This window comes from Rattus norvegicus, chromosome 18, assembly GCF_036323735.1.
Source record: "Rattus norvegicus strain BN/NHsdMcwi chromosome 18, GRCr8, whole genome shotgun sequence".
NCBI classification, from domain to species: domain Eukaryota; kingdom Metazoa; phylum Chordata; class Mammalia; order Rodentia; family Muridae; genus Rattus; species Rattus norvegicus.
Genome location: NC_086036.1, coordinates 78,245,050 through 78,259,607, shown reverse-complemented (window position 1 = coordinate 78,259,607; position 14,558 = coordinate 78,245,050). Strand labels below are relative to the sequence as shown.

General features: G+C 47.3%; 1 protein-coding gene across 8 annotated transcripts in view; it reads left to right on the top strand.

Moving 5' to 3' along the window:
* Nucleotides 1-8,360, top strand: part of Zfp236 (zinc finger protein 236) — a 99,790-nt gene extending 91,430 nt beyond the window's left edge. For 7 of the 8 annotated variants that reach the window (XM_006255013.4, NM_001427206.1, XM_008772218.4 and 4 more), the window contains 3 exons: nucleotides 538-667; nucleotides 2,744-2,920; nucleotides 4,126-8,360. In XM_006255013.4, coding sequence (XP_006255075.1) covers nucleotides 538-667; nucleotides 2,744-2,920; nucleotides 4,126-4,247 — 429 coding nt within the window. In that variant the 3' untranslated portion in view covers nucleotides 4,248-8,360. The remainder of the gene's footprint in view (nucleotides 1-537; nucleotides 668-2,743; nucleotides 2,921-4,125) is intronic. The other variant, XR_361554.4, reaches the window with a different exon arrangement.
* Nucleotides 8,361-14,558: the final 6,198 nt, after the last annotated feature.

The window sequence follows — 14,558 nt, the reverse complement described above, 5'->3', positions numbered from 1 at the left end:
AGAACCACTGAGAGGTTGAATCACACCCCACCCAGAGTGCAGTTATGGAGTCGGGTGCGGGTGGTGGTGTGGTAGGCCGCACAGAGTCAGTTGCTGTGGGTGAGCTGCTGGAAGTATTCCGTCTTCACTGGCTTGCAGAGCAAGCATTTGTCCATCTTCACGGGCTTGCAGGGCAAGCATTTGTGAGCTAGCTGTGGGCCGAGGCTTCCAGGTGGACTGAAAAATGTAGGGAAGAGAAGCTTCTTAGGCTCCTCTCTGGAGCGGGCTGTGCTGCATGAGGCTAGCAGTTCCCTGAGCTGTCCCTCTAGCCTGAGGAGGGAGGGAGATTGTGCCACTTGTGTGGACACAGAGCCGCCAAGGCCTCGGTTTCTTACCTTCCTGACACTGTGATGGACTCCAGGTCCTGAAATCCCAGTCAGAAGGTCACCGGGGAGGTTGTCTTTAAAGGTGATTCCTTGTCTAGTGCCAGAGTTGAGTGTCCGTGTCAGAGCTGAGAAATGTTAGTCCTAACGCTTGCCGGTCTCTGTGTTCTGCCAGGAGCACATGCTGACGCACCAGGCCGGCCCCTCGCTCAGCTCCCAGAAGCCCAGGGTGTTCAAGTGTGACACCTGTGAAAAGGCTTTTGCCAAACCAAGCCAGCTGGAGCGACACAGCCGCATCCACACAGGTAGGGATGGCTGTTGTAGTGTCCTGTGAAGTAGGCTGTTGCTGAGAAGGAGAAGGGAGGCATTTAAATCCTGGGTGGTGTGTGACCTACTGTTTACAAGCAAGGTTCTCTAGTTTTTGACAGACTTATCACAGTGACTAACTTTTGCACTTGAGATTCGGCAGTTGTCATTGTGCACTTGGGAAATGGAGTGTTTCCGTGCTCTGGCCCCTGCCCTCCTTTGGGTTAGGAGGTGGAAGGCCCCTCTCCAGCCCTGCAAGCCACGGTGGTGCTCTCCCTGCTGACCGCATGTTAGTGTTTACTGTCTGCGTCTGCCCAAGCCTCCCTCATGTCACAGAGAGCGACAGTCACAGGACTTTTCTTATGGGGAGGATACTGCGGCTCGAAGCAAAGAAGCTAGTCGTGACAGCCCACAACTTTAATCCAGCACTGGACAGGCAGAGGCTGGTGGATTGTAGTAAGTGTCAGGCCAGCCTTGTCTACATAGCCAGATCCAGGCCAGTAGGATTATCCTGTCTCAAAAAAGCAAGAGCAAACAGAAAAAGACAAAACGAAACAAAACACCAGACAGCTCGTGAGGAACGACACCAGAGGCTGTCCTGCTTGTGTGCCCTCTTACATACAAGTGCACAGGTGCCCAGCCACACACATCATAGACAACATGCTTCCATTTGATTTTTGAAAGTTGTGTTGTTGCTTCTGAGTGTTTCCATTGTTTCCCCTAGTGGGGCCCTGTGGTGACTGCTGTCCCCTCTAGAGCTCTATGGGTGGTGATCGTGAACTCGGAACAACATTTTAAAGATCTTTCACCAGGAAAACACTGAACTGGATGTGGTTGCCTTGTTTCTCTGATAAGCATTGATGATGTACGGTTATTACCTGTTGTCATTTTGGGGTACTGCTTGACTGATGGGGCCTGAGGCCTTGGCCCACATCCTGGAAAGTTTGCAGTGAGCAGTGAGGTGGTTCCTCTGCCCCGCTGCTGCCCTGTGCACAGCCATGCCAGGGTTGCATGGCTCTGCTCTATGGCTCTGCTCTCCCTGTAGCTGTTCTTACTCTGAGGTAAGAACGTTTGTTTCTTAATACATTAGCTGAGATCTTAAGGCATGCAGGACCGGGCAAGGGTGCTGCTATTCTCTTCCACAGCAGATGCCGCAGCATTCAATAGGTCCCTGTCACCTCCTTGTCACCTCCCAGCTCTCAGTATCATTGGTGCAGCCAGTGAGTTGCTCTCCTCTGTCCCTTGCTTAGTTTCACAGGGTGGAGTCAGCTACCAGCCCTTTTCTTGGGCACTCTGGAGAAAAGGCTGTTTCTGACTTTTCTAAAAAGTTGGCATAGCCTAGCTTCCATGTGTGTGAATTACTCCCAGCCAGATGAATGCTCTGAGAGGCTGTGCAGTTAGCCAGACCGCCTGTCATCTCCCTCCTCCCCAGAGGCTGCTAAGAAGCAGGCTCGAGTCAGTGTAGTCAGGCGGGGCAGGGCGGGTTTCATCTGCAGAGAGTGGTCACTGAAGAGAAGGAGCAGGACCAGCTCAGTATGAGTCAGAGCAGTAATGTGGGGCCCTGCTATTCCCCTGATACTACAGCCAGAGGCTGCCAGGCCGAGAGGCCAGGTGGGAGAGGCCACACCTTACCAAAATGCTTCAGTGATTAAGGGATTGCTCCCAAGAGGCAGGGCCACCATGGCTTGCCAAGGTCTGGTGGGAAGCTCCCAGCAGATGCCAGGCTTGGCAACTCTCTCAGATTCTACATTCACCTAAAAGTAATTCAGTGGCATTTTAAAGATTACAGAAAATCGTACTTTAAGTAGATTTCATGTCTTTCTCTTATATCATATAAAATGTATTAAAACATGTTGTTTAATGTGTGTTATATATCTGGATGTTTCTATGAGTCTTGGTACCTCTTGAGTCAGGCTTCATTTTTGTCTCAGCGAGGCGTGTCTTTGCAGCATGCTGCTGACTGGTACTGCGGTGGTCTTTCTCAGCATTGAACTGTCTGGAATGGTGACATTGTGTTCTTCTGAAGTGTGTGATCTTGAGAAAGACACTGATTGTGGCTCACGCTTTGCATACAGGGGAGCGGCCGTTCCACTGCACTCTCTGTGAGAAAGCCTTCAACCAGAAGAGCGCGCTGCAAGTGCACATGAAGAAGCACACTGGCGAGCGTCCCTACCGCTGTGACTACTGTGTCATGGGCTTCACACAGAAGAGCAACATGAAATTACACATGAAGCGAGCGCACAGCTTTGTGGGTGAGAGACTTGTCCCTGAGAAGCCACATATTGTTAGATGGTTAGGTCTCGGGGTATTTCCCAAGTGTTCCTTTACACGTCTTACAGTGCTGTGCACCGTAGTTCCTTTGAGGACTGCACTTGATAGAAGAGGCTGAACAGGAATTGAAGCCTGTGCTATGTCTCCCTTCCCTGATCCCTGTTTCCCTCCCTTCCCCCTTTGCCTCTCCTCTTTTCTTTCTTCTTTCTCCTGAGAATTAAAGTATATAGCCCAGGCTGGCCTTCAACTCTCAATCTTTTTAGCCTCCCGAGTCCTGGGATTTCAGTGTTTGCCAGTGTAGACAGCTTCAGTGCTTTCTATAGAATGTGCCTAGCAGCAGGAGGAGCATGGCTGGCTGCTTTCAGACTTTCTGCGGCCCTTTTGGTAGCGTGAAGGTCAGAGGCCACCATGGTGTCAGGAGGCAGCTGCAGACTGTGTTAGACACCATTGCCTCTGCCTGCTTAGTCCAGCCACACAAACCCTGCCTTCTCTGTGGCCTACAAGCCATGATGCCATCAGAATTGGGTTGTAGGTTCTGGATGACTGCCTACCCTGCCTGAGGCCCTCTTTTGGACCTCATAGTAACATAGCAGTAACATTTTAGTAAAGAGAGTAAATCATTTAGGCTGGGTTGCACTGGTGGCAGGAGCTGTGCAAAACACGGGTGTGTGATATTAAAATCCAAGTCAAGCCCTAGGATAGGCAGTGAGTTTTACAGCTGTGTGTTTTAGTTTCATTTCACTGTAAGAGTAGGCATGCTTAGTGCAGAGAGTCATCATCGTGTGGTCACTGTGATTGTGCCCAGATATTTCAGGGGCACGAAAGGGTAGAACTCCGAACTGTGGAGGAGGGTTGCTGCGGTCAACGATGACTGCACGCTGTTGGAAGTGTTGCTTCTCACTGGCTGTGTGCTAGCGTAGCCCTCATGGTGGGAGTGCCCGAGTCACAGTGTTCGTGACCGACAGAAACTCTGACAAGGCTTCAGTCCTTGGCTCCTCTGTGCGTGGGGCCCAGGGCTCCAGGCATCTCAAGGTGGAAGATGCTTCAGATGCTTTGGCTCATTTCATGTCACTGGGGTGGAAGTAGATGAAGCCAGGGAGTCCTTCTGTTTCCATAGACTCTTGTTTGAATGTGCACGATGGCCTGCTTCTGAGAGCTGAGGCCTTCTTTCTCTTTGCTTCTGCAGGGACCTTGCAGGCAGCCACGGTGGTCCAGGAACAGGATGGGGAGGAGCTAAGGACCCTCCACTTAGAGGAAGTGGTGCAGGAGGCAGCGGGTGAATGGCAGACGCTAACCAATGTGTTCTGATGCCACGGACAGAGGCTGAGAGCGTCCTCTGTGAAGCTCCACGTGAAGATTAGAGCACTTGGAGGTTCTGTTCTGAAACTTCAAGTGTTAAAAATCTACCACAGTCATTTTTTTAGCTAAAATTATTTGAAGAATCATTGTCATTCAAAGACTTATGGGAAAGCGACTGGGAAGCGCACAGATGCAGTGTTCTCCTTGTCTGCAGGTCACAGAGCTGGACACTGCCGTGGTCACTCACCTTCTCATGGCCAGTGTTTGTCCTTAGCAGATGAACTGGATCTGAATATCATTGCGGTGAGATTTGCGATAGCAAAAGACACATTAGCATGGGAAAACACACATGGTAGTGCGTGAAGTTCAGCAGCAGTGCATTACACACAGGCGTTTTCTACTTCTTACTCTGCGGTTTGCTAATTAGGAACAATCAGTTCTTTTTAGCCCACCCTTAAGTTAATGTAACTGAGCTTTGAGAGATGGCTGGACCAGTTCTCTCTCCACCATAGATGCGTGATCCCTAGTTAGAAGAACACAGGATCCGGCCCAGCAGGGAGGGCCGTGGAGGAAATCTGACCTGCAGGGAGGACCGGCTGCCCACATGGATGTCCACGGCTTGCTGGACAAATCTGTCCCGTCACGTGGTTTAGGTCACTGCAGAAGCACAAGCCATACATACCCTGTGAGCAGGAAGTGACAGAGTTGTCTACGGGGCAGTAGCTGTCCCTGCCCACTCAGTAAATGTATCTGTATTTTAAGGCTAACCACTCGAGCCCTGCGACTGTTCTCCTCACGCATATGGAGGTGTTTGTTTCAGGGGATTGTTCAGTGTCATCAAGCAGTCACCCAAGGCCCGAGACAAACCCCAAACCAAATCCTCCTGCACTGTACAGTGTGCGCTTCAGCATTCCAAAGACAGGCGGTCCCCACTCGTATCCCTTCCCCTAAAGCTATTTATATGTTCTATATGTAAATACCGGTGTACATAGACGGATATGCGGTCTGTGTGTACATAGACGGAGATGCAGGTTCTGTGTGCATAGACAGACAGATACACGTGGGCTCTGCATAGACGAGGAGTCCGTCTTGTAAATAGAAGCAGGAGTCCGGTCTCACAGAGTATCTGCGGCCACTCCCTGGTGCACCTCAGACCCGTGTCCTGCTCACTGTTAATAAATGGATATCTTTTTCACTGTAACATAAAGCTGGGCTCTATTTTTTTTTTTTTCTGAAAAGAAAATTGCCTTTATTTTCTCTCATTGCCTCCTTGGTTTCAGAAGAGAGCAGTTTATTATATATATTCCGTGGACTTGTTCACTAAGAGAATGTCCTGAAGAGACACTTCACTGTTCATGTGAAAGGGCGTCTTCTGATTTCTTCACGTTTGTCTCTGTATATACATAATATTGACAGTGACATAAAAACTTTTGTTATGTGAAAATATTTAAGTCAGAGAACTGTTAAATATTATTACTTTTTTCCAAACTGATTTGTGTATTATATATTTTTTTAAGAAGAAAAAAGCCTTACTTGACTTCTTGTAATACTGGACTTAAAAACCCAAGGCCCCCTGAATGTCGGTGTGCACACCTGGCTGTGGTAGTGTTTTCAGAATAATTGTAATTGTGCGAGAGTTTTAAAGTCTCTGCTATTAATGCACTTTTTATTTTATAATTTTGTATTAAAATATTTTAGAAATATTAATTAATTTTAGTGAACAGGTATCCCCAAAATTGAAATTATTGGATTTAAATCTTTGTGCTCTACCTGGGTTATTTATTTTCCTTTCAGCATTAACTGTCACCTCAGGACATCTGTAAGCAGTTGGCTGCCTCCTGGCTGCGCAGTGCATGCCGGGCGCTGGCTGTGCAGTCACCGACCTATGTAAGTACGGCCTGACCAGGGGAAGCTGAAGCCTGATTTTACTTTGGTTAAGGAAAAGAAAATCTACCAGTAACCCATTTTGTGTCTTTTCTCAGTTTATTAGCAAACAAGTATGACATGTGTGTATTTTGATTTACTTCCTTACCATCAAAGCTGCTTCTTTACCAACATTCCTTGAGAAGACAAGGGTATGAGAAGACCACTCACTTGAATATTGTGGTTTACAGGTTGAGCTCTGTATCTTAATGTTTGAAATGCTGTGTTAGGAAAGTGGTTTCTAGCCTCATGTGTAACCAGGGTTTTGAGGATAGAGAACTGTATTTTTAGAACTCTATATAACATAACTGTTTTGAAATAACTAAATGCAAAATGACATTAGGAAATGTGGTGTATGTGTGGTTTTTTTGTTGTTGTTTATTTTTAATCATGTTTCAGATAACTAGTAGGGTGGGGAATAAATTTCAATTCAGGTATTTTTAACAGAAAGCAAAAACTGTAATGATATTTCTTTTACCCATGTGAAGTCCAGAGAAGGCATATCTTGTTGGTGTCTCCCTGAAGCACATCGAGCTGACAGTTGGATGTGGCCCTTGACAGCAAATCCTGTGCCTGACGCAGTCTTTTCAGTGTCAGTTGCTCCTTCAGCTCTGTGGAGCCCCTGAGCCCCTGGAGGAGGCTCCGGGTTGGGAGAAGAACAGCTAAGCATGTTCCTGAAGCCATGCTGCCCGTCACAGGATGAGCACAGCTCGGGAGACCGAGGGAGCGGGAGAATCTGGCATGGACAGACCCTTGAGAAGGCTGTAGATAGAGGTGCCAGGTGATGACAGCAGATGCCCTCACACCCAGCTAGGTCTCCTACAGCCCTCGGCAATGCTGGAGGTGCTTACAGAGCAGCATGAGGAAATGAGGGAGCGGAGAAGCAGGCCTTAGGAGGTTAGAGAGGCTCCTCAGAAGTTGCTTCCATAGTGAGATGCCAATATGGTGGGCAGTGTGCACCAGAAAACTATGTGCCCTGCGTGCCATTTGCAAGGAAATATGAGTTCAATTCCTCTGAATTCTCACTGAGTACCAGTGAGTTTAGCACATCTGTGTAGTCCATATTTTAGAGAACAGCTTTTGGTTCTGTGGGCTGTCTTCTGGGAAGTATATTCATTCATTAAGACTCATGTTCCAGCCAAAATGGCTTCACACAGATGTATCTGGGTAGCGTTTCATAAGGGAGTATGTGTCTGTAGGTCTACTCTTGGGTTCTGTTCCCAGGGATACCTGATGCCTCCTTGCATAAGGGGTTTCTCTCAAGCCAGTTTCAAAACCCCTCCCCCGAGAGTGACCCCAGGGCCTGGTGCTGCTGTGCTGCCCTGTGAGCCATGCACAGGGCGAGGGGGACCCAGAGCTCCTTCTTTATCTGCACTTGGTTTGTACTTAGGGGATGTGGGTAAAACCCACGTCACTTAGAGCAAACTGTTAGGTGGGTTGCAACACCTACGTGCTTACATTACAAACACTTGTAACCCCAACATTTGAGAAATGGGGGCAGTCAACCTCTACTCCATAGCACGCTCCAGGCCAGCCTGGGCTACCTGATGCCCTGTCTCCAAAGACAAAACCAAACCAAAAGCTAAGTAAAATAAAATTTCAAAATAGCAACCCATGACAATGCAGGCTCACTCACCCTGTGTTTGCTGAAGCCTCATTATAGTGAGATAACCTGAAATCTGGTTGCATCCTAAAGATTAGAGCTACATAATTCATGGGGATTACCGCAGTCTGATGGCTGGCCTCTCCCCACGCGTGCTCGAGGACAGCGCGGGGACATATATTCCATTTCACACCCTACCTGCACAGGCACTGTGGTCATTTTCTGTGTGGACTAAATGGTATAGATCTGTTAGTGTGTCAGGAGCAATAGGCAGTAGTCAAAAAATCGTGCTATTTAAATCTTTTCTATGTGTAATGCTTATGGCATGAAGACTTTTGTATTGAATCGAGATTTGTATATCTGACAGGTTCTAAAATGCCATAGTGATTGTTCTTCAGCACCACGAAGAAAATTCGAAGTTAATTTTTTAATTTACAGAAAAGTTCTCTTTTTATCTTCAGAATTGTCTCATGGTCTATTTATACATTGGATGATATTTATTTAATCCAGTTTTGTATTAGAAATTGATAGCTATGCCAAAAGCCACTGTGCTGGCTTTCAAAAACAATAAAAATAGTTTTTGTATTATTTTGAAACTCCTGTATATGTCCTTCTTGCCGCCTGGAGTGCGTGGTAGCCATGTGCCCAGCTTGTTTTCTAGACTTCCTTGTGGGCTCCCCGGAGGATCGATGAGTAGCCCTCTACTACTCATGGCTGGGCTTGATCGTGCCACTTTTCTAAGCTGCATGGAACCTATGTTCCTGCTCCTGTCTGGGGTCAGGCAGAGCCGTTGAAGGGACCAATGCAGAGTGGGAAGGAGGAGAAGCAGCTCACATTCTGTATGCTATTTCTTGCCATAGTTTTGTCTCTGTGTCTGCTAGCATGCTGGAGACTTACGGCAGACCCACTGTGGAGCACAGCTGTTGGACGTGCCTTTCTATGTTGAAGGTGACCCAAAGACTGCTGGTCTTGAGGCCTGCCCTGGAATGGCACAAATGCTTCATCTGTAGGATAAGCTGCTCAGGTTACGCCTTGCCTAGCTCTGCCTGTGTTCCTGTCCTCAGGTAAAGGGAGGTTTGAGAGGCTCCACAAGTGCCCCGTGGCTACCAGTCCAGGGAGAAAAGGCTGCTTGCCCTGGCTCCTCCTCCAGATTGGGTGGGTTGGGCCTTGGAAGGCAGAGGCAACCTGAAAGGCTGGTTTCCTGGCCATGATGGTAGAGCCTGATCAAGTAAGGCTCTGTGACCAGGGTATCTGTGGGTAGCTTCCCTGGCTCCCTCTTGCCCTCAAGGAATTGTGGTAATGGCATGGATGTTCAGACTGTCCCTTGTCTCAGTCCTAGTGGTCCCTTGGCTTTCTTAGGGGCTGGGGGCTAAGCTACAGCTGCAGCCAGGATGTTGTCAGAATGTAGCTGATACCCTGGGGCTTGGGATAGCTGTGGCTCAGTCCACCACGATGTCTACACAAAAGTTGATGACTGGCTTCCTCCCATCCACACCGTCCAGCATAGACTAAATGGTACCAAATGTTCCCTCAGAAAGGTTCGAGCATGCAGTTAGTTCTGCTGTCAGATCCATTGTCTCCCACCATTCTGGACTGATGGAGAGGGCTTTCTGCTAGTGCCATACAAGAACAAATCTCCATAGAGTGTGAGAGACACCTTAACTCCGTAGTCCCGGGTGCACAACAGCCAGCCATTCCTCTACAACCTTTGTCTTCAAAACAGCTTCCGGAACAGTAGGACGAGGTTTCTCCACACACAGATATGCCTGTGGGCGGCTCCATCAACCATAGAAGAAAATAGGTTTTAAAAGTGGTGTCTGCACTGGGCATCCGCAGGCTTTTTCTCACCTGTCCCCTGATGCTGCTGCAGAAGGGCAGCCGTGCACACAACACCCGGCGCGTGTTAGCCGGGACACGTAACCGAAGGGCGTCTGTATTGTTCCCCACATCTGGAATGTTCTCCGCTTGAGTATGTAACCCTCCTACCCTGACAGGGGTCTCCTGTAGGAAGGATCCTCTCCCACACTTGCTACTCCTCTGCTGATGTGCCTCGAGCGTCCGCCTCTTTTCGTGTAGCTTCCCTAGCTAGGCTAGCTGCTTCTGGTGAGATGTTCTAATGAGCCCAGATTTCATCACCAGGAGCTCTCGTGCAGCCTTTTACTTCTTGAACACTTTTCTCTGGCACAAGCAGTTCTTTCCCTGCCCCGGGCTCAGCCTTTGCTCCTAGAAGACAGGTACTTAGTGACGCTGGTAGGTGTGCTCCCTATTGCCTATCGGTGTGTGTGTGTGTGTGTGTGTGTGTGTGTGTGTATGTGTATGTGTGTATATGTATATGTGCATGTATGAGTGTATGTATGTGTATGTATGTGTGTATATGTATATGTGCATGTATGTGTATATGTATGTGTGTATGTGCATGTATATGTGTATGTGTGTATGTGCAGTATGTGTGTATGTGTGTATATGTATATGTGCATGTATGTGTGTATGTATGTGTATGTATGTGTGTATATGTATATGTGCATGTATGTGTATATGTATGTGTGTGTGCATGCATGTGTGTATGTGCAGTATGTGTGTATGTGTGTATATGTATATGTGCATGTATGTGTGTATATGTATATGTGCATGTATGTGTATATGTATGTGTGTATGTGCATGTATATGTGCATGTATGTGTGTATGTGCAGTATGTGTGTATGTGCATGTATATATGTATGTATGTGTGTATATGTATATGTGTGTATGATGTGTATTGTGCATGTATGTGTGTGCATGTATATGTGTATGTATGTGTATAAGTGTATGTATGTGTGTGTGTGCATGTGTTTATGTGTATGTATATGTGTATGTGTGTATGTATGTGTGTATGTGTAGTATGTATGTGTATGTATGTGTGTGTATGTGTGTATATGTATATGTGCATGTATGTGTATAAGTGTATATATGTGTGTATGTGCATGTGTTTATGTGTATGTATATGTGTATGTGTGTATGTATGTGTGTATGTGTAGTATGTATGTGTATGTATGTGTGTGTATGTGTGTGCATGTATATGTGTATGTATGTGTATAAGTGTATGTATGTGTGTATGTGCATGTGTTTATGTGTATGTATATGTGTATGTGTGTATGTATGTGTGTATGTGTAGTATGTATGTGTATGTATGTGTGTATGTGTGTATATGTATATGTGCATGTATGTGTATAAGTGTATATATGTGTGTATGTGCATGTGTTTATGTGTATGTATATGTGTATGTGTGTATGTATGTGTGTATGTGTAGTATGTATGTGTGTGTATGTGTGTGTATGTGCGTATATGTATATGTGCATGTATGTGTGTATGTGTATATGTATATGTATATGCTTCTTCCATATCTGCTTTCCCTTTGCCACAAGGAAGTATAAGGCCAATGTGCCACCTGTAGTCCCTCTAGGTGTCCTCAGTCAGCAAGCTGGGTCAAAACCCTGCTCCAAGCCCTCCTCCCAAGGCTCTATCTGGTCATCACAGCTCTCTAGAAAAGGGAAAGGGTTACCCTTTGACAGCTCTATTCACCAGTGACTCTGCAGGGACACTGCTCTTGAGGCACCAGATAGCCTTTCCTGCTGCTCACACCTTGGTTGGTTGACTGAGAGTTGAAACTGTCTCCAAGGAGACGAGGTTCATGGCCAGCTCTGGTGGCAGGAGCATTGTCCGAAAGGTCAGCAAACGCCTGTTAGAGGACAGGTGGCAGCACTGGCGGTGTGCCCCTCCCCCACTGCCATTTGCCATCAGAAGGTAAAAGGGACCAGTGCTGAACAAGCATCACAGGGACTACATGGAGCTACCAGAGTATTCTGCAGATACTACAGGTCTGGAAGTGGCAGCGAAACTCAGCAGTTTGTATGATAGTTCACAATGGTGGAGGAGGGAGAAGAGGATCCCTCCCCTCCTCACAGAGCCCTGATGAGCACACAGAGCCTTCTTACCTTGGCATCTGACTTACACTGTAAACACTGGTGTAAACTGTACGGCCAACAAGCCATGTATCCTTGACTGCACATACTGTTTGGTCAGTCTTACCTAATAGCACTTCATTTAGGATTCCAGTGACTGTTCAGTGTCTACAACGGGCAAACCCCAATATCATGATGAGGCATAGGCACTGTAGAGTCTTGGAGCCAAGTGTGGAGTTGAAGAGAGTAGGAAATTCTTTTTTTTTTCCCCTGGAGCTTGGGACTGAGGACCTTGCACTTGCTAGGCAAGTGCTCTACCACTGAGCTAAATCCCCAACCCCTGGAAGTTCTTGTGTAAGAACAACCATGCTTCATTATGGCTGAACTGTGCTGTTCTCGTTCATGCCTTAAACTGTTAACTGACCCTGTTCCTGTGTATGAGGCAGAGAGGGGCAGGAATTAAGAATCATCAAAATAATTATGTGTGTCAATGGAGCTCTTTAAATGTGTATATTAAATGCTCTCTCTCTCTCTCTCTCTCTGTGTGTGTGTGTGTGTGTGTGTCAATGGAGCTCTTTAAATGTGTATATTAAATGGTCTCTCTGTGTGTGTGTGTGTGTGTGTGTGTGTGTGTGTGTGTGTGTGTACTCTGCGTGGAAGTCAGAGTGCAAATTTCAGTGGTCTGTTTTAACTCTTACACCAAGGAGTCCCAGAGATCAAGCCAGATTGTCACACAAGGCAGCAGTCACCTTTACCTGCTGTGAGATGATTCAGCTCTGTTGCTACTGTAAGCATTTCTGCAGACATTCATTTCCTTTCCCTACAAACAAGTGAAGATACTGGGGGATGGGATAACTTGAATACCTAATTAGTAGCTGTCAGACTCTTCCTGTCTCAGATACTTTGAATAATGGGACTGCCAGTTAAATGGCCAACAGGACTATCTTTATGCTAGCACCACTCGGAAGACTACATGGGGACTACATCTAATGGCCCCAGCTCCTGTAGGTGCATCCTCAGCTGGGCTGTATGAAGCAGTTCATGCCAGACTTTTGACTGTAAGGAGCCTAGATGTCCCGTGTCGTCCACCCCCCCTACCCTCCTCTGCCCTCCCGCCGTGGCACAGCAATCAGCCCCAGCTATGCGGGAAGAGGAACACTGCCCCTGGTGGTCTACCTGGGGAATAGCTTCATTGGTACTGAGTGGTCAAAACCTCCATAGCTGTGAGTGGAGGAGCTAAGCAGAGCTGCAGTTCTGGCTGGTCTTAAGGGCTAAGGAATCCTGCCTTCTTCCTACACCACACAAGTCCAATATGTGTTTTTCTCACACATTGGATGGGTAGACTTACCCTGGAGCACGGTCAACTTACCAAAAGAAGCACTCTCCAAGAAAACTGGCTCTCCCTTTCCTAGCGGCTATCAATTGCCTGAAACTACTAGGCTAGGACTGGGACAGCTTTCATGCCGTCTTTCTCCATGCGGGCTTCTGTCTGGCTTGTCTTTGTGCAGGTCTTGTGTGCGTGTCTCAGCCCTCGTCAGAGAAGCTTCTATCTGCAGTTGATGGCATCTTGGCGTGTTTTCTCTTGCTGTGACATGTGTGGGTACATATTTTTCACAGCCTATGTTCATAAGGGTTCAACTTCCTCTCTTGCCCACCACCCGCCAGACGTGGTGGAAAAGAAAGGTTATTAGGATACAGGGGAAGTAGACCAGTTTAGAAATTGTTCTTTGGGGGAGATTCCAGTCTTCGTTTTCTCAGTCCAGTCCACTTGGCAGACACCACACCAGCAAGGCCAGTTCAACCCAGACGAAACCCACGAGGCTGGCTAACCCACCCAAGTCCGCAGAAGCGGCAAGAGGCTGCAGGGACCTCACAAGAAGTTCTTTGGCGAGTTTCTCTCTATGAAGTCGCCACAGGGGAGGCTAAAGCAGTGCCATGTAAGGTGAACACGTGTGTCATCATCGGAGACCATCAGCGAGGCGGAGCAAGGCAAACCAACGATTGAGCTCCCATTGTGTGGGGTCCTATCTGTCTTCTTTCTAAACATCACACGCTCTTTCGGGTGCCTGCTATAGCGAAACGCCCTTTCACCCTTGTGCCCCAGCAAAACGTCATTTGACATAACTGACTTTCCAAAGAGACCGGAAGTTTCCACTTCAACCATGACCAAAAGCAGCTCAGGGAGGAAAGGGCTTATTTCACCTTATAACTTAGAAGTCTGTCGTTGAGAGAGGTTAGGAATCTCTAGCAGGAACTGGAGCAAAAAGCATGGAGAAACACTGCTTACTACCTTGATCCCCATGGCTCTCTCAGCCTGCTTTCTGTCCAGGAACGCTTGCCCACAATAGGGTGAACCCTCCAATATCAATGTGTCCTTCAGACTTGCCTACACATCAGTCTTATGGTGTTTTCTAAATGAAGATTCTCTTTTCCAAGATACGATTAGAGTTATGTCAAGTTGACAAAAACGAACTAGCCCAGGGTAATTAATACAGAGACTCACAACTGGCCCAGAGACAGTAGAATGCCTGGCCCTCAATGGGAGATGGATATCATATCCCTTCCTCCCACAGCTCCAGGTTCATTGCAGAAGACATGGAGAGATGGTGGAGAGACGTCAAAATAAAGCCAGAGGGAGTGAGTGACCACGGCAGGGCAGCCGCTCCTATGGAGATTGTGCAGTGACACAATTTTAATTAAGCAAACATCTCTGTACTCCCAGATCCTTTATTTGGGAGGGTTTTGTTGGGTTGAAAAGGACAAGGAGATGAGTAGACATCAGATGTTTGTTATCTTTGTAAGATTGTAAAATGTGTGTGTGTGTGTGTGTGTAAGTCACACACTGCTGGTGTGTGT